This window comes from Gobio gobio, assembly GCF_949357685.1.
Source record: "Gobio gobio genome assembly, chromosome: 1".
Taxonomy (NCBI): Eukaryota; Metazoa; Chordata; class Actinopteri; order Cypriniformes; family Gobionidae; genus Gobio; species Gobio gobio.
In genome coordinates, this window is record NC_137097.1 from 14,578,053 (window position 1) to 14,598,588 (window position 20,536).

The 20,536-nt window shown below is 43.7% G+C and overlaps 1 protein-coding gene across 2 annotated transcripts; it reads left to right on the plus strand.

Annotated features, from left to right (window-relative positions):
• The first annotated feature begins 271 nt into the window (after positions 1–271).
• LOC307131209 (uncharacterized protein) lies at positions 272–20,076 on the plus strand. 2 transcript variants are annotated; one of them, XM_079824727.1, is made up of 4 exons: positions 272–337; positions 2,151–2,310; positions 2,535–2,898; positions 18,196–20,076. In XM_079824727.1, exons 2-4 carry the CDS (start codon positions 2,275–2,277, stop codon positions 19,203–19,205), a joined length of 1,410 nt encoding a protein of 469 aa, XP_079680853.1. In that variant the 5' UTR covers positions 272–337; positions 2,151–2,274; the 3' UTR covers positions 19,206–20,076. The 2 variants fall into 2 exon arrangements, with proteins under 2 accessions (XP_079680853.1, XP_079680852.1); XM_079824726.1 differs by having other exon boundaries at positions 2,151–2,898.
• The last annotated feature ends 460 nt before the right edge of the window (positions 20,077–20,536 follow it).

Here is a 20,536-nt window from a genome sequence, read left to right on the forward strand (position 1 = left end):
TATTTTCAGGTATTTTTAAACTCAAATGAACTTTATATGTACTTATATATTATACAAATAATTTATTCCCCTAAACAAAACAGTTTTAACTTTTAGACAAAGTCTCTCAGTCTTTAGTAATATTTTCAGCACATCATTGGACAACATGTATTTTAAATATGTATTACACCAATGCATTCAACTCTGAATTTCTGTCATCTCTTTTATTACCGGTATTTGTATTTGTGCACTTCTGTGATGTAGACCCAGCAGTGAACGGGACTTTTATTTTGTTGTGGTGGTGTGACGTCATAAGTCCGCGTCGAGCTCCTGCATGTGTTGATTCGGCTGGAGAAAGGTTTGTGTTTTTAAGTGTTTAAAACTATAGAATCTGTCTTCAAAGTTTTATAGGCAACGCAGATTGAATTACTTATTATTAAATGTAACATTGCATTGCTTTATCTAACATTTATTAACGTCGTGTGAGTAAAGTAACAGAATAAACTCACGAGTTACAGAAGCAGCTTCTCATTTCTCTCTTTATCAGTTCATCATATAAACATTATTCTATATACATTATTATATTTTTCATTATTAGTGTGTAGTGCTAGTGTTGAGTGTCACTGAGACTGAACTAGAGCTGATAGAGACTCAGTTCATCATAAACATGAGTTCAGTCTCTGGAGAGTAGAGATGATGGAGAAACTGAGCTTTATCACACTCTCTAGTGTTCATTATTAGTGTGTAGTGCTAGTGTTGAGTGTTACTGAGACTGAACTAGAGCTGATAGAGACTCAGTTCATCATATAAACATGAGTTCAGTCTCTGGAGAGTAGAGATGATGGAGAAACTGAGCTTTATCACACTCTCTAGTGTTCATTATTAGTGTGTAGTGCTAGTGTTGAGTGTTACTGAGACTGAACTAGAGCTGATAGAGACTCAGTTCATCATATAAACATGAGTTCAGTCTCTGGAGAGTAGAGATGATGAGAGAAACTGAGCTTTATCACACTCTCTAGTGTTCATTATTAGTGTGTAGTGCTAGTGTTGAGTGTTACTGAGACTGAACTAGAGCTGATAGAGACTCAGTTCATCATATAAACATGAGTTCAGTCTCTGGAGAGTAGAGATGATGGAGAAACTGAGCTTTATCACACTCTCTAGTGTTCATTATTAGTGTGTAGTGCTAGTGTTGAGTGTTACTGAGACTGAACTAGAGCTGATAGAGACTCAGTTCATCATATAAACATGAGTTCAGTCTCTGGAGAGTAGAGATGATTGAGAAACTGAGCTTTATCACACTCTCTAGTGTTCATTATTAGTGTGTAGTGCTAGTGTTGAGTGTTACTGAGACTGAACTAGAGCTGATAGAGACTCAGTTCATCATATAAACATGAGTTCAGTCTCTGGAGAGTAGAGATGATGAGAGAAACTGAGCTTTATCTCACTCTCTAGTGTTCATTATTAGTGTGTAGTGCTAGTGTTGAGTGTTACTGAGACTGAACTAGAGCTGATAGAGACTCAGTTCATCATATAAACATGAGTTCAGTCTCTGGAGAGTAGAGATGATGAGAGAAACTGAGCTTTATCTCACTCTCTAGTGTTCATTATTAGTGTGTAGTGCTAGTGTTGAGTGTCACTGAGACTGAACTAGAGCTGATAGAGACTCAGTTCATCATATAAACATGAGTTCAGTCTCTGGAGAGTAGAGATGATGAGAGAAACTGAGCTTTATCTCACTCTCTAGTGTTCATTATTAGTGTGTAGAGCTAGTGTTGAGTGTTACTGAGACTGAACTAGAGCTGATAGAGACTCAGTTCATCATATAAACATGAGTTCAGTCTCTGGAGAGTAGAGATGATGGAGAAACTGAGCTTTATCACACTCTCTAGTGTTCATTATTAGTGTGTAGTGCTAGTGTTGAGTGTCACTGAGACTGAACTAGAGCTGATAGAGACTCAGTTCATCATATAAACATGAGTTCAGTCTCTGGAGAGTAGAGATGATGAGAAACTGAGCTTTATCACACTCTCTAGTGTTCATTATTAGTGTGTAGTGCTAGTGTTGAGTGTTACTGAGACTGAACTGATACTGAACTGGAGCTGAGAGACACACTCAGAGATTTAGTTTGGATTTATTTTTCTTCTGTTAATTATTCTCGTCTTAAACAGGACAAACACACAGAAAAACTCCTGGTGAAGCGACTGAGATCCACGTGACACACTATTATAAAGATGGTGTTTATTAAAGTGGAGAGTGAAGACATAAAGATTGAAGAAACATTGAGAGTGAAACATGAAGAAACTGAGGAACAAAGAGAGAAAGAGGAGAGTGAAGACATGAAGATTGAAGAAACATTGAGAGTGAAACATGAAGAAACTGAGGAACAAAGAGAGAAAGAGGAGAGAGAAGACATGAAGATTGAAGAAACATTGAGAGTGAAACATGAAGAAACTGAGGAACAAACAGAGAAAGAGGAGAGAGAAGACGTGAAGATTGAAGAAACATTGAGAGTGAAACATGAAGAAACTGAGGAACACACAGAGAAAGAGGAGAGAGAAGACATGAAGATTGAAGAAACATTGAGAGTGAAACATGAAGAAACTGAGGAACACACAGAGAAAGAGGAGAGAGAAGACATGAAGATTGAAGAAACATTGAGAGTGAAACATGAAGAAACTGAGGAACAAAGAGAGAAAGAGGAGAGAGAAGACATGAAGATTGAAGAAACATTGAGAGTGAAACATGAAGAAACTGAGGAACAAACAGAGAAAGAGGAGAGTGAAGACGTGAAGATTGAAGAAACATTGAGAGTGAAACATGAAGAAACTGAGGAACACACAGAGAAAGAGGAGAGAGAAGACATGAAGATTGAAGAAACATTGAGAGTGAAACATGAAGAAACTGAGGAACACACAGGTTGGTTTCATTCTTAATAGAGATGCACTGATTGCAATTTTCTTGGCCGATTCCGATTTTTTTTGTATGAGATCGGCCGATACCGATTTTTGCGGATTTTATTTGCTTTAATAATTGACAGCATATACAAACAAAAATCCACTTTTTCTTCAAAGCAAAATTTTTTAAATTATAAAATAAATTATTAAACATGACAACAGGATCTTCTCTCACTTAAACAACTCTCAACAATTTGTTTCTCAGTTCTGTGCCTGGAAAGAAGTAGAAATAACTGAAAATCAGTTGCTTTATGAAACAAAACATTATAAATTGACCTTTTTCTCTTTTTTACTAAAGTACAAAAGATCCTATGAATGAACAAACCTGAAGTGTACAATGCTCCTCCAAATAATAGTTCAGTAATTTGGGTAATAAATGTTGCCAGCTAGGGATGTCACAGTACCAAATGTTTATATATATATATATATATTACATTTACATTTATGCATTTAGCAGACGCTTTTATCCAAAGCGACTTACAACTTGGGGGAACATGAAGCGATAGGTCATGAAGAGTCGAGAAGCGCAATAAGAGCCTGAAATCCTGAGAGCGTGTACATTGCTCGGTGTAGCACAGGCTAGAGTATGGAGGGAAGAAAGAGGAAAGTTTTTTTTTTTTTTTTTTTTTTATGAGGTTAAGTACTCGCGGAAGAACAGAGTTTTAAGTTGAATTTTGAATGATGTCAATGAATCTGCGTTTCGGATGGCGTTGGGGAGATCGTTCCACCAGCTAGGAACGTTGAATGAGAATGTTCTGGAAAGGGATTTTTTCCCCCTCTGTGATGGAACCACAAGCCGTCGTTCCTTTGCTGAGCGAAGGCTTCTGGTGGGGGTGTGGATTAGTAGAATGGAGTCAAGGTAAGCAGGAGCTGAGTGCGTGGTGCCTCTGTAGGCAAGCGTCAGCGCCTTGAACTTGATGCGAGCAGCGAGTGGTAGCCAGTGTAGGGAGATGAAGAGAGGTGTGACGTGGGTCCTTTTGGGCTCGTTGTAGACAAGGCGTGCTGCTGCATTCTGGAAAAATTTCTGCTGCAGTCTCGAAATAACCAGGGCCTGGACAAGAAGCTGTGTTGTGTGCTCTGTTAGGAACGGTCTAATCTTCCTGATGTTGTGGAGCGCAAACCTGCATGAGCGAGCTGTCTTAGCAATGTGTTCTCTGAAAGACAGCTGGTCATCAAATGTTACTCCAAGATTTCTGACTGACTTTGATGGGGAAATCACAGATGTACCTAACTGGATGGTGAAGTCATGTTGTATGGTAGGACTGGCGGGGAAGATGAGAAACTCAGTCTTTGCCAGGTCTAGCTGCAGGTGATTTTTTCTCATCCATGCAGAGATGTCAGCCAGACAGCTGGAGATTCGTGCAGCTACTGTGGGGTCGTCGGGATGAAATGAAAGGTAAAGCTGAGTGTCATCAGCATAGCAGTGGTACGAGAAGCCATGTGCCTGAATGATGGGTCCCAATGAAGTAGTGTAGATGGAGAAGAGGAGAGGACCAAAACACTGAGCCCTGGGGAACCCCAGTGGATGTGCTTGGGATTCCTCTCCTCTCCAGGTAACCTTGAAAGACCTACCTGTGAAATAAGACTCAAACCAAAGGAGTGGAGTCCCTGTGATGCCCAGTGATGAGAGGGTGGACAGAAGAATCTGATGATTGACCGTGTCAAAGGCCGCAGATAGATCGAGCAGCACGAGGACTGATGATTTGGAGTCAGCTTTGGCTGTCCGCAGGGCTTCAGTGACCGACAGTAGTGCAGTCTCTGTGGAGTGGCCCCTTTTGAAACCCGATTGGTTGATGTCCAGCTGATTATACTGCGATAGGAAGGATGAAACCTGGTTGAAAACAACTCGTTCAATAGTTTCAATACGTTCAATATATATACAGGGAGTGCAGAATTATTTGGCAAGTTGTATTTTTGAGGATTAATTTTACAACATTAATAATTAAACAACAACCATGTTCTCAATGAACACAAAAAACGTATTAATATCAAAGCTGAATATTTTTGGAAGTGGTTTTTAGTTTTAGCTATTTTAGGGGGATATCTGTGTGTGCAGGTGACTATTACTGTGCATAATTATTAGGCAACTTAACAAAAAACTAATTTATACCCATTTCAATTATTTATTTTTACCAGTGAAACCAATATAACATCTCAACATTCACAAATATAAATTTCTGACATTCAAAAACCAAACAAAAACAAATCAGTGACCAATATAGCCACCTTTCTTTGCAAGGACACTCAAAAGCCTGCCATCCATGGATTCTGTCAGTGTTTTGATCTGTTCACCATCAACATTGCGTGCAGCAGCAACCACAGCCTCCCAGACACTGTTCAGAGAGGTGTACTGTTTTCCCTCCTTGTAAATCGCACATTTGATGATGGACCACAGGTTCTCAATGGGGTTCAGATCAGGTGAACAAGGAGGCCATATCATTAGATTTTCTTCTTTTATACCCTTTCTTGCCAGCCACGCTGTGGAGTACTTGGACGCGTGTGATGGAGCATTGTCCTGCATGAAAATCATGTTTTTCTTGAAGGATGCAGACTTCTTCCTGTACCACTGCTTGAAGAAGGTGTCTTCCAGAAACTGGCAGTAGGACTGGGAGTTGAGCTTGACTCCATCCTCAACCCGAAAAGGCCCCACAAGCTCATCTTTGATGATACCAGCCCAAACCAGTACTCCACCTCCACCTTGCTGGCGTCTGAGTCGGACTGGAGCTCTCTGCCCTTTACCAATCCAGCCACGGGCCCATCCATCTGGCCCATCAAGACTCACTCTCATTTCATCAGTCCATAAAACCTTAGAAAAATCAGTCTTGAGATATTTCTTGGCCCAGTCTTTACGTTTCAGCTTGTGTGTCTTGTTCAGTGGTGGTCGACTTTCTGCCTTTCTTACCTTGGCCATGTCTCTGAGTATTGCACACCTTGTGCTTTTGGGCACTCCAGTGATGTTGCAGCTCTGAAATATGGCCAAACTGGTGGCAAGTGGCATTTTGGCAGCTGCACGCTTGACTTTTCTCAGTTCACGGGCAGTTATTTTGCGCCTTGGTTTTTCCACACGCTTCTTGCGACCCTGTTGACTATTTTGAATGAAACGCTTGATTGTTCGATGATCACGCTTCAGAAGCTTGGCTATTTTAAGACTGCTGCATCCCTCTGCAATATATCTCACTATTTTTGACTTTTCTGAGCCTGTCAAGTCCTTCTTTTGACCCATTTTGCCAAAGGAAAGGAAGTTGCCTAATAATTATGCATAGGGTTGGGTATCGTTTGGGTTTTTTCGATTCCGGTGCCAAACCGATACATTTAAAACGGTTCCGGTGCCTAAACAGTGCCTGAACCGATACTTTTTTTTTTTTTTAAAAGGCCACAAAACGAGGTGGATGACATTAAATGTCGCTTTTTATTTATTTATTTTTTATTTAAATTGAACCATTTATTAAAAGTTTAATGTATAATTAAATGTATGAATATAAATAAATACAAAACACAATTTACTTATTTACAAATTATAATTGACTTATTTACAAATTCACAGTAAAACCTAAGCCACCTAACCCAACTACAACAAGCCTAATATAACTCTTAATTACAATAATAACAGCAGTAGTCTGTATTCTTGGTATGCTACTAACCAGCTTCGAGCTTCAGCTCTTTTTTGAAATATGATCATATTCTCTGGCTAAATATTTTAGAACGCATCGTCTTAATGTTTCCATGGCGACGCGTCATGTTTCTCATATGATGACACAGCAGCCGCAATAGCGCTGACAGCTCAGCTGTATCGGGTTTATTTCGTTTTTTCTTTTTATTCAAAATATTCACAAACTTCTTAACTGTGTCACGAACTATCTGATGTTCAAATGTGTGAGTGAATGTGTGTTAGTTGATCTATAAAGCGCAATGGGCGGCGCCATGTTAGTTTGCGCCTCAGAATCGGATCTGTCGGATTTACAACACTTGAGAGCATTCTCGCCTCACGAAATACATGAAAGTAAGTGACCAGTGAACTGGAAGAAGAACAGAGTAAACGCTATAGTTACTATATAATGTGCATGTATCTGATGTGAATAAAACATGTAACGTTAGTCAAATTATAATCGTCTGAAAGGATTGTCATAGCCGCTTTCATAGACATCAGGGTGTGTTTTTTGCTAGTAGCCTACTTATGAGCATTTAAATGTCTGAAACCTGAAATAAACATGATGTCGTTGAAAACACTGAATAGTTGTCATGAGTTTTGATGTGACCAGCGCTGAGCGTCTGTCTCTGGCTCAGCCAAAGCGCGAAAGCACGTTTGAATTTTGGCACCGAAATGAGGAACCGAAATCTGCGTTCTGATTCGGTCCGGTACATACCGGTTATATAAGTACCGGTGCCATATTGGAACCGGATTTCGGTACCCAAGCCTAATTATGCACACCTGATATAGGGTGTTGATGTCATTAGACCACACCCCTTCTCATTACAGAGATGCACATCACCTAATATGCTTAATTGGTAGTAGGCTTTCCAGCCTATACAGCTTGGAGTAAGACAACATGGATAACGAGGATGATGTGGTCAAAATACTCATTTGCCTAATAATTCTGCACTCCCTGTATATGTATGTATATATATATATATATATATATTCTATATCAGGGCTCTACATAGTGACCATTTTGCGCCTGAAAATTACTGCGTGCGACTGCGGAAAAATATTTAGGCGCACCGGTGCGAGTAACCCGATCGATTCTCATGAACAGATGCATAATACAATCGGAATAAAAACAACAACTGCCAAAGGGCATCAACACTGACTGAGCAACTGTTTCGTTTCGTGCTGCAATCGACTGCTTTTCATGCCTTCTGTCAGCAGAGCATGTGCAAAAAACGTGTGCAACGGACTACACTTCCCAGATTGTTTACAAGGTGAAACGTACTCGGTTACTCACGTAACCTCGGTTCCCTGAGAGAGGGAACGAGTATTGCGTTATGGGGAAACTCCTTTTCTCAAGAATATGAAGCAAAAACTTTATTAAATAAAATGTCTTATGTAAAACGCAGTGCACCTGCACAGCCGATAGAACAGCGCGAGCTGCACGCTGATTGGCTGTGCCGCGGCAACTGCAGGAGCCTGTGGCGAGGTGGCTGAGAGAGCGAATCCAATAGGGGTCGCTAGAATTCCCGCCGAACAAGGTCAATTGAATTTGCATATTCGAGGCTATATAAGACCGTGTTTTGCCATAGGATATCAGGTTTAAATAGAACAGGGAGACCCGACGAATCGAGTCTGTTAATAAAGACTGGCAAAACCTATTAAATGGCAAGGATACCAGCTTGCAAAGCTTTGTCTTCCAGTTTATAGAATCTGATAAAAGTGGACGGAGAGGCCCAGCCTGCCGCCGCACAGATATCTTTTAGCGGTATGCCGCATGACCATGCCCATGCCCATGCCCATGACGAGGCCATGCCTCTAGTCGAATGGGCTTTAATGCCTATAGGGCAAATGAGGTCTTTAGATTTATAAGCCATAGAGATAGCGTCCACTATCCAGTGTGAGAGTCTCTGCTTTGTGACAGCATGTCCTTTAGTGCGGCCACCGAAGCATACAAAGAGCTGTTCCGATTGCCTGAAGGGGGCGGAACGCTCTAAATATAGTCTCAGCGCTCTGACTGGGCAGAGCAGATTAGCGTCCTTTTCGTCTTGCAACGCGGGCAAGGCCGAAAGAGAAATCACCTGTGCCCTAAAGGGAGTAGAAAGCACTTTAGGAACATAACCGTGTCTAGGTTTGAGGATGACTCTGGAGTTGTTAGGCCCAAACTCAAGACAGGAAGCACTCGCGGAGAGCGCGTGCAAATCACCCACTCGCTTGACTGAGGCCAGTGCCAGCAGAAAAGCGGTTTTAAGTGAGAGGTGCTTTATGCTCACAGACTGAAGTGGTTCAAAGGTGGAGCCCTTCATGGCGTCCAACACTGTAGCAAGCTCCCATATCGGGACTGAGGGGGGGCGAGGCGGATTCAGCCTTTTGGCCCCTTTAAGAAAGTGTACGATAAGCTCGCTTTTCCCCAGTGATTGTCCCGCGATGCAAGCATGATAAACTGCTATGGCAGCAACGTATACTTTGAGTGTGGAGGGGGAACGACCCGCGTCCATTAGCTCTTGAAGGAAGGCGAGCACTTCTGTTCCCTCGCACGAGACTGCGTCAAGGTTTCGTGCTGTACACCAGTTAGAGAAAACCGACCATTTCAGTGCATAGAGCCGCTTGGTTGCGGGGGCTCTAGCTTCAGAAATAGTGTTCAGAACAGAGAGGTTTGCGGGTATCCGTTGATGAGCCATACGTGGAGAGCCTCCAGCTCGGGATGGGGACACCAGATTTTTCCTCTCGCCTGCATGAGGAGATCTTTCTTCAGCGGAATTGGCCATGGGGCTGCGTCTGACATGAGAGTCAGTTCTGAGACCCATATTTGGTTCTTCCACAACGGGGCTATTAAGAGCACTGTGGATTTGGTTTCCCTGATCTTTTTGATGGCCTGTGGCAACATCGCGATTGGGGGAAAAGCATACAGAGGGAGTCTGGGCCAGGCATGGGCCAGTGCATCCCTGCGTTTGCAGAAAAATATTGGGCAGTGAGCATTGTCTTCGGATGCGAAAAGATCTACTTTTGCTTCGCCGAAGTTGTTCCAAATCAACTGAATTGTAAAAGGGTGAAGAGACCATTCCCCGGGGGGAATGCTGCCTCTGGATAACATATCTGGACCTTGATTCAGGATACCTGGCACGTGAGCTGCTCTCAGGGAGCTCAGGTAGTGCTCTGCCCATATAAGGAGGTGTTTCGCCATGGAATGTAGGGAGCCTGATTTCAGGCCGCCCTGGCGATTTATATAGGATACCACTGACATGTTGTCTGTTCAGACCAAGACATGGTGACCCTTTATGTACGGAAGGAAAGCTTTCAGCGATAGAATGACCGCTTTCATCTCTAGACAGTTTATGTGCAGCTTTTTCTCTGACAAAGCCCATTGGCCAGAGACTGGCTTGTCCTTGTGTAGGGCGCCCCAACCTAGGTTGGATGCATCTGTCGAGACCACTTTCCGCTTCGTAACTGTACCCATAGTAACACCTGTCTGATACCAGGTGGTCGCCTTCCAAGGAGCCAGAGCTTTGAGACAGTTGTGGTTCACTTTGATGCGAAACTGGCCCGATCGCCATACGCGGGCCGGGACGCGGGAATTCAATCAGCGTTGAAGGGGCCGCATGTGTAACAGACCCAGTTTGAGTACTGCCGAGGCCATAAGACCTAGCATCTTCTGGAAACGTTTGAGAGGAATGTAAACGCCGTCTCTGAACGATGCCGCCATGCTCTGAATAGAGAGGGCGCGCTGTGACGTAAGCCGCACCCTCATCTGTATTGAGTCTATGACTGTACCCAGAAATGATATCCTCTGGGTAGGAGACATTGAGCTCTTGGCGGTATTGATCCTGAGACCCAAGCATTCTAGATGTTTGAGGAGCCAGAATTTGTGTATCATCAACTGTGCCTCTGATTGGGCTATGACAAGCCAATCGTCGAGGTAATTGAGTACCCGCATGCCTTTCAGTCTCAGCGGGGCTATGGCCGCGTTCAGTAAAAGCCTGACTCGCTTTGCGTCGGGTGCACGGTTTCGACCGCTCCCTTTTCTAACAGTTTCGATACCTCGGCGTGGACCACGTGACTCACGCTGCCTTTTACTGAGGTCTCGACCACGGCGCGAAAGCGCGGGGGTCTGCGAGCGATCTGTAGTGAGTAACCTCATTTTATGTTCAACACCCAATTTGATATACCGGGAATGGCCTACCAGGCCTGTGCCCGTGAAGCCAGGGGCTGAATTAGTAACGGGGGTGGGCCGCTTAGTGATAGGGACCCGGTAACCCGGTTGCTTTGTGTTTATCCTTTGCGGCGTGCACTGGGTAGTGGGCGCGCACATTACATTTGTGGCACAGGACAGCGTGTGAGCTGTGAGGGGGGTGTTTGAGTGTAGGGGTGCATACTGTGAAGTGTGCACAACATATACAGAGAAAAAGCTCTTTTTGAGATTTATTTGGGTCGCCATGACAACGGTGTTTGTGTGCAGGCGAGCGCTTTTGATAATGGGCTCGTTGACTGCGAAAACGGAGTCGCCAGTCACCTGGTTGAAGGGAACTGGGAGACTGAGAGAGAGTGGTGGGAGTCCGGCCAAGGCAAGACCTGGCCACCTTCTCTTTCCTCTTACGGCTAGGATGGCTTCGGTGGTTCGGGTTTCAACGTAGCTCGAGGTCGAGGTCCCCGGAACTCAGACTGCCTGATGCGGCTCGTAGAGCGTAAGCGCTGTCGATGCCTAGACGTCGAGCGCTGCCTTGAAGTCGGCGGTGCAGCCATGGCGGGTTGGGGCGGCGCTTTGTGCCGGCCAGACGAGGAGCTAGAGCGTTTGGGGAGAAAGTGCTTCATAGCATGCGGCGCTTTCTGTGCCTCCGTGAAACGCTCGGCGAAGCCAACCACCGCCGGGCCGAACAAACCAGAGGAGGAGATGGGGGGCATCCAGAAAGGAGGCTTTGTCGGCGTCCTTCATCTCCGTGAGGTTCAGCCATAAGTGGCGTTCTAAAACAGTCAGGTTGGCCATAGTCCTTTCGATGGCCTGCGCATTGGCTTTGGTAGCGCGCAGAGCGAGGTCTGTGGCGCTGCGCAGGTCTTTCAGGATTTTAGAATCAGGAACAGACTCGTCCAGAGCCTTGTTGAAGTTTGGCCTTGTACACCTGAAGGACAGCCATGGTGTGTAGTGCTGAAGCGGCTTGGCCAGCGGAGGCGTATGCTCGACTGGTGAAAGCTGAGTTAGAGCGACACGGTTTGGAGGGGTCCTGAGCCCTGGCCTGCCATCCCCTGGAGGAGGGCGGGCAGAGGTGCGCAGCAACGGCCTCTTCGAGGGGAGGAAAACCCTCGTATCCTTTTTCCTTAGCGCCGTCAACAGAGGAGAGCACTGGGGAAAACGAGGATTTAGCACGAGCTGAGAAGGGGGCTTTCCACGCCTTAGTTAGCTCGTCGTGGACTTCAGGAAAGAAGGGAGCGTTCTTGTGAGGGGAGGAAAGGCGGCGGCTTTGCAGGAACCACTCGTCCAGCCTGCTTCGCGTTGTCTCCTGGGGGAGAGACCACTCGAGCCCGAAGTCTCCCACAGCGTCAGTGAGCACGCAGATCAGCTCAGCATCAGCGCTGGACTTAGAGCTTGTGGCGGTCTGCGTCGAAGCAGGGGGCTCTGAGACAGAGTTCGACCAGTCGTGTCCAACGAAAGGCTGTCCTCCTCCTCCTCTTCCTCTTCCGCTGCTGGTCCACCGAAGGAAACGGAACAGGCCGCTGTGAGTGAGGGGCGCTGTTCCTCCTGGGTGAACTTCACCGGCGAGAGCGAGGCACGTGGAGAATGACTCGGTGTGCAGTCGCTCGAGCGCTCAGGTGGCCTCTGGTCACGGCGCTTCTTCTTGCGCGGTTCGAGAGGCGCGGGCTGGGCGGGGACTTCTAGGCTGGCGAGACGAGCCCTGAGGGTCTGTAGCGCCATCTCGTCGCACTCGGGGCAGCCGCCCTTGGAGAGTGCGAGTTCGGCGTGGTCCCATCCAAGGGATGCCACGCAGAGGATGTGGCGGTCCCCGCCGAGGAGAGGTGCTCTGCACGAAGCACAGGAAGGGCGAGGCATTTGAAACAACGCCTCGCTGCTCTTTTTGAAAGCGGGGTTGCGGCGGCAACGCACGCGCTAATGACACACAGACACAAATAAAGGATATTATGCTGGATGGCGAAGCTGGAACGGCAGGGGGCTGAAGGCAGAGACCAGGTGGGGAATCCGGCGTCCTCAGGGCTGCAGGTAGTTCTGCTTGAGTGCTTGTTCGACGGCGGGGCTTCAATTCCGAAGATCAGCGAAGAAAGGTATCGCTGAAGGAGATTAAATCTGATATCCTATGGCAAAACACGGTCTTAGATAGCCTCGAATATGCAAATTCAATTTACCTTGTTCGGCGGGAATTCTAGCGACCCCTATTGGATTCGCTCTCTCAGCCGCCTCGCCACAGGCTCCTGCAGTTGCCGCAGCACAGCCAATTCTATCGTTTTACATAAGAAATTTTTTCTTTGTTTCTTTGCAGCCAAAATTAACTAGAAATACCACATTTGGATGATCATAAACAAGGTCAGAAATTAACAGTGGCTTGGGGCAAAAATGCCACCAAAAATGAATAAATAAGAAATAATTAAAAAATGCCCCTGTATGAGTTCTTGATTTAATCTTTATCAGCTGCAGTCCATAACATTTATTGTTTAAAAATGACTAGATGCATATGAGTGAGTACATCATGAATCCATTTTCCAAACCATGTTTGTATTAGGGATGGGCTACAGTGGTCGAGTAATCGAGTACTCGAACGTGACAGCGATCATCGATCATGAGAATGATGATCGCCCTGAAAAAAAAATATTTGTCTCTTTTTTATTAGTTATTGCATCGTTTTGCGGAGGTCTGATTGGTTAGCGTTTTACAGCGCGCCTCCAGACCGCGGCAAAATAAAGGCGTGCACTGCAGTGATGTCTGGAATCATGAGATCATTAAATGGTTAGTGCAAGATGTGCAGCGCCAATCTGCATAGCATTATAATGAGAGAACACGATGGAAATAGAATGCTGTAAATGATCTGTGCTTAGTTCCCCGTGTATCAGCTGATCCACAGAGAAACTAGCGAGAACACTCAGACTAGCGCGTGAAGTTCATGTGAGCATCCGCGTCCTTATCTGCAGATGCACGTTGTAAGATACTTTTATGTTGTCTATATCTGATTAATCTAATATAAGAAGCGTTTGGTTGAGCTTAATAAGCTAGAAAAGCGCTGCCGTTATACCGGCTGTTCTTCATTCTCTTCAGTTTCAGCTCAAACGCATATTTCATGCTCGACATGATGGTTTAGAGACGGTCATATTCTTTTCAGATAGGCTATTTCTTTCTCAGAATCATTGATATTAGTAATGCAGCACTGCTATACTGTTCTCGTATTTTTTAACAGTAGACCTAGTTTATTTAAAGTTGGTTTTTCGCTATGAGTTCGAAAACGCGCAGTGATGTCTGTAAACGCTTCGATCATGAATAATAAAATTAAGTGCATGATGTGCAGAGTCAATCTGTCAAAGCATTATAATGAGAACAGGATTTTAATAAAATGTTGTTTCTGTGTGCTTTCGTTGTCCGTGTATGAGCGTTGTTAAGGGAAGACCGCATTCAAAATGTTCTGTTTCAAACCATAGCCTGTAAAATCTAGCGCGCTGAAGTTCACGTGCGCATTCACGTCCTTTTGTGTTGATTTATGTCGTAATAGGTTCATAATAATCTTCATATTAATATTGATATATGGTGCGTTTGGTTGAGTTTATTAACCAGCTAGCAAGCTCTGCAGGGTGGTGTTATTTCACAGTTTCAGCTCAAAGGCAATGCTCGATATGACTTGGTTATTTGAGACGGTCATTTTATAAAGATGTTTCTTTTTCAAAGACATTTATGCATCATAATCTAGCAGTTATTTTTTGTTTTATATGTTCATGTTTTCATATACCCGTTTTCATGTCACGTTTGTATTTGTCAACAACCATTTTCATAACAGTATTTTCATTATTTCAATGACGGACATGCCCCGCCCCCTGCACATGCCCCGCCCCCAATTACTCGAGTACTCGTTTTTGAGACCTATCGATGATCGAAATGAGAAATTGACAAAAATGCCCATCCCTAGTTTGTATCTTACCCTGAATTACTACGGTACACATACAGGGAGTGCAGAATTATTAGGCACGTTGATTTTCTGATCATATTTTTTTTCCAGGCACATTTGACCAATTCCAAACCACAGTAATCCTAATAACTACTATTGATTTAGTATTTAATAATGTATAAGTGATATATAATTGTTCATGAAGGCTGGAAATGAAAATCACCTTATATTCAGGTGTGCAGAATTATTAGGCATGTTTTCTTTTACAGATAAATTGAGCCAAAAAAGAGATTTAACTCAGACTGAAAAGTCAAAAAGTATTAAATGCCCATGAGAAGGATGCAATACTAATGCAATACTAGACATTGCAGTTAAGGCATGACCATTGGACAGTGAAATGCTCGTTGGGTCAGCAGGGTCAGACAAAAACAGGTGGTGAAGAAAAGACACCTGTTAACTGCAAAAGAATGAAGAATTAAGGTGAAGAATTAAGGGTGAAACCATCAGGAACCCTTTAGTCTCCAGCGCCACCATTTTCCAAAGCTGCAACCTACCTGGAGTCTCCAGAAGTGCAAGGTGTCAGGATCTCAGAGACTTCAGTTAGGTAAAGAATCCTAAAAAATGACCCCCACTAGATAAGAATCACAAGCTGAAGTGTTGTAAAATACATGAAGAAGGTTTTTTTATAGGCTTTATGGACAGATAGGTTGAGAGTGACTCTTGAAGGACCAGCACCACATCCTCTAGTACCACTGTTTGAAGAATTCATCTTCCAGAATCTGGCAGTACGTTTTGGGAGTTCATTTTAGTCCATCCTGAAGTCCGTTTTGCAGAGATGGACTAAAATGAACTCCCAAAACGTACTGCCAGATTCTGGAAGATGAAGCCTATAAAAAAACCTTCTTCATGTATTTTACAACACTTCAGCTTGTGATTCTTATCTAGTGGGGGTAATTTTTTAGGATTCTTTACCTAACTGAAGTCTCTGAGATCCTGACACCTTGCACTTCTGGAGACTCCAGGTAGGTTGCAGCTTTGGAAAATGTTGGCGCTGGAGACTAAAGGGTTCCTGATGGTTTCACCCTTAATTCTTCACCTTAATTCTACATTCTTTTGCAGTTAACAGGTGTCTTTTCTTCACCACCTGTTTTTGTCAGATCCTGCTGACCCAACGAGCATTTCACTGTCCAATGGTCATGCCTTAACTGCAATGTCTAGTATTGCATTAGTATTGCATCCTTCTCATGGGCATTTAATACTTTTTGACTTTTCAGTCTGAGTTAAATCTCTTTTTTGGCTCAATTTATCTGTAAAAGAAAACATGCCTAATAATTCTGCACACCTGAATATAAGGTGATTTTCATTTCCAGCCTTCATGAACAATTATATATCACTTATACATTATTAAATACTAAATCAATAGTAGTTATTAGGATTACTGTGGTTTGGAATTGGTCAAATGTGCCTGGAAAAAAAATATGATCAGAAAATCAACGTGCCTAATAATTCTGCACTCCCTGTACTTATTCTCCCCACTGTAAATTGCACAGGAAAGCATACTTATTATTAATTTATAATAATTCAATTTTAATTTCTTAATTTTTAGGTTATATACAAACTGATATATTTTTAAACTGCCAAAATGATGCAGATTTTTGGTCTGACCGCCCAGAAATACTCCTATCATCAATACATCCTTGATCAAACGGCTGCAAAATTCAACCCAACCCCCAAATTTAACCCTAAGTTTTCAGGATTGCTTGAAAATTAAAGGCAGGCATTTTTCATTAAAGGTCCCATGGCATGGCATTTTTCTATTATTTTATAATGTTTCCTGAGCTGTACTTATATTGTTAGTATGACTTTTACATCATAAAATGTCATAATTTAGAAATAAAAGGCATTTTTTATATACTGCTGTTTGCCCTGTGGCTGAATGCCCTGCTTCAAGAGGCGTGTCTGCTGTGAGACTTCAGTAAAAACACCCACTGTTGTGATTGGCTGACATCTTTGCATTTTATATGAGCGGAGGGGGCGTGGTTTATCGAGGCACGAGCAGGCACGAGTCTGCCAGGGAGACGGATGGACCTGAGTTCACTTCACATCAGTTCTCAGCATGTCTGAACTGTTTTAGTTACAGCATATACTTTAGGTTATTAGTCTATTTCTATTATAGTCTAGTTTTTATTTCTGTCACTCATGTCAGAAAGTTAGTAACTTTAGTAAATTATGGATCAGCGCTGACTGGAGACGCGAACCGTTTAGAACGATTCAGTCCGATTTGGTGAACTGATTCGGTTCACTAAAAAGAACTGGTTCAAAAGAAAGATCGTTCGCGAACCGGACATCACTAATGTATCAGAGACTGAGCTCAGCGATTGCTAACAAAGTTATTTATAGTAACTACTGAGTTATGAGAGCGCTGTCAGTCAGCGCGAGTTTATTGTGTTTGTATCTGAGAGTTCTGAATAAACAGTCACACCGAGTCCGTCTCTTCATCATTATTCTACCAACTTTGTAACACATGCAAAGTACCATTACAGCTGTCGAGATGAACGAGTTAAAAGTAAGTGTTGATAATAGCATTATTTTTAAAATAAAATAAAAGCGTCAGTGACGCGCGTTGAGTACACAGCGCAAACAAAGACACAACAGCAGTAATCGGATGTAATCCAGTTTATTGTGGGGCTAGGCTGGCTAGCCCGGATATGCTCAAGCTTACCCCCCTTCTGCTTAATCTCACGCCGCGTTTGGTGCCTCCGCTGTGGGCCAGATGCAGTACTGTGGGTCGGGGATGTTGAAGGCCGAGCTTCGGCGTGTGTGAGGTTTATCTCTGCTGATGTTGAGCAGAAACTCATGACTGTATGCACATTTTAGAACCGATAGACGCGACGAGGACGTACAAAAACACTGACTCACAAGATATAAAACACGAAAACACCGTTCTGTCTGGAGAGAGAGAAGCCGCATTGTGTGCACGAATAATAAATAATTAGCTACACATCAGAAATCACTGATCACAGATCAGAAGGAACTGAAAAAACACTCCAAACACTGAGAAACTGCCAGCGTTCACTCGTTCACAAGCAATGATGCAATGATCTCTCGACGAGCGTTTGCATGGGCGTGCCAGATTCTCTGGGCGGAGGAAAGGGAGGAAACCGTGCCTGCTTGGACGTCAAACCAGGAGACTTCAGGATTGGCTCGTCTGGCCTGTCATTTTCTCAAAGGCAGAGAAAGACAGCCACAACTCGGTTTTACACCGATCAACATTTCTATCCACTTGGGGACAATATTCAGGCTAGGGGAACTCATATTAATGTTGAAAAACCTCATAAAATGAAAATTTCATGCCATGGGACCTTTAAAGCTTAACTCTGCAAGACAGTGGCCCTCCAGGACCAAAGCTGCCCACCCCTGATCCCTAGGATAGGATAGGTTATATATCATTTACTACCGTATGCCCTGGTAATGATGCTTTAAATGTCTAAATTGTTTTATGGATGTTTTTTTGCCCTAGACCTCATGGCATTGAAAAAGGCAAGTCATGAACTTGATGAAAGGGAAGAAGAGAAAGACCATTATGATAAACACCATGACTTCATGACTGGAGAAAGATCGACACGGGCTAAAAAAACGTCCTCACAAAAAAGAGACCAAAAGACAGGAACTAAAAGTTATTTCACTTGCCAACAGTGTGGAAAGAGTTTCACTGTTAAACAAAACCTTAAAGTCCACATGAGAATTCACACTGGAGAGAAGCTTTACACCTGCCAACAGTGTGGAAAGAGTTTCACTGATAAACAAAACCTTAAAGTCCACATGAGAATTCACACTGGAGAGAAGCCTTACACCTGCCAACAGTGTGGAAAGAGTTTCAAACAACAAGGAAACCTTAAAGTCCACATGAGGATTCACACTGGAGAGAAGCCTTACACCTGCCAACAGTGTGGAAAGAGTTTCACTGATAAACAAAACTTTAAAGTCCACATGAGAATTCACACTGGAGAGAAGCTTTACACCTGCCAACAGTGTGGAAAGAGTTTCACTGATAAACAAAACCTTAAAGTCCACATGAGGATTCACACTGGAGAGAAGCCTTACACCTGCCAACAGTGTGGAAAGAGTTTCAAACAACAAGGAAACCTTAAAGTCCACATGAGGATTCACACTGGAGAGAAGCCTTACACCTGCCAACAGTGTGGAAAGAGTTTCACTGTTAAACAAAACCTTAAAGTCCACATGAGAATTCACACTGGAGAGAAGCTTTACACCTGCCAACAGTGTGGAAAGAGTTTCACTGTTAAACAAAACCTTAAAGTCCACATGAGGATTCACACTGGAGAGAAGCTTTACACCTGCCAACAGTGTGGAAAGAGTTTCACTGATAAACAAAACCTTAAAGTCCACATGAGAAGTCACACTGGAGAGAAGCTTTACACCTGCCAACAGTGTGGAAAGAGTTTCAGACAACAAGGAAACCTTAACGTTCACATGATAATTCACACTGGAGAGAACCCTTACATCTAGCCTGGTTTTACCAGACTCTCGTACATTTCATTTGTACATAGAGTCTGGCCACTCTCCATTGACAAGCGTTTACTTCCTTGAAGGCGGGTTCTCTGGTGAAGTTTAAAACTATTGGATCTGCCAAGAGTCACTCTGGATCTGCCTAACCAATCACTAACGTTTGGTCGTGACGTATGTCATGCGCCGTTCGCCTTTGATTCTCACATTAACTGAGCACACCACCTCATTGTCAGTGATAAAACCTTGTGCATTTGGATTGTTATTTATTCACGGTGGAGAGGAGAGTTTTGTGTTCGGAACGCGCTGCTCTCGTGGTGCATATCTCGTGCAATCATAACATGATTGTATGCTGTCAATAAAATGTCATATGCTTGGTATGATAAGAATAAATGCTGCCGTGCCGTGAATAACAGCCCAATTCAAATGTTTACGTGCTTTTCTTCTTTTATTTTTTGAGCGGTGATGAAATATTTTGCTCTTGTAAACACTTGCCAGTATTTAAAGAAATACAAGTCTAGAAATGCAAATTACAGCTCACGCAACCGCACAGTGCTCTGAAAGGGTCTATAAAGGATATAAACAGTGAGTTTTGAAGTGATATATTCTTGAAAACTCAGAGATGTGGATTCGGACAGCAATTACATTACCACACGACCTTGGTGTTTGTCAAAAGCAGTCGATAATTCAGCCTGGGGTTTTTCTCGCGGGTGGTGGGAGACGGACGGCTTCAGCAACTCCTTCACCACTAACGGAGCGAACTTAATACATTTCCCGGACCACAACATCAGCAGTGGTTGTTCTTGCTCCGTGTAACGGGAGTTCGTTTGTTCAGGGAAGAAGGAGGCGAGAACTGGCGAACGTTTAACAACTTTTAATCAAATAATAAACACAAAATGAAAGTAAAAGCGGCAGCCCCTCACGGACGACTGCCGCGCACAAACATAACAAAACACAACTTAAAATCCAGGCCTGGTCCTCTCTCGTCCTTCACCGGTGTCGCTCGTCCTTATATGCCTCCGTGCTCCCTCATGAGAGGACTCGAGACCGGTGTGTCTCAATCACGTACACCGGTGTCACTCGCTCGTCCACCTCGCCACACTCCGGTTTTAACATTCGTCAGCGCTGCCACACACTCGCATCTTTCACCGCCGCCATTACTGAACTACAACTCAAACTAGCGCACGACATCAACGTCATCGCTCTCAGCCACTCCCTCTGTTCGCTGATTGGACCGGTAAAAAATTGTTCGGGGGAAAACCTAAGCATACACCGCAGTCCCAGACGTAGTACTGAAGGAAAATGAAAATTGAGCGGAAGTACGTAGGAGGGCG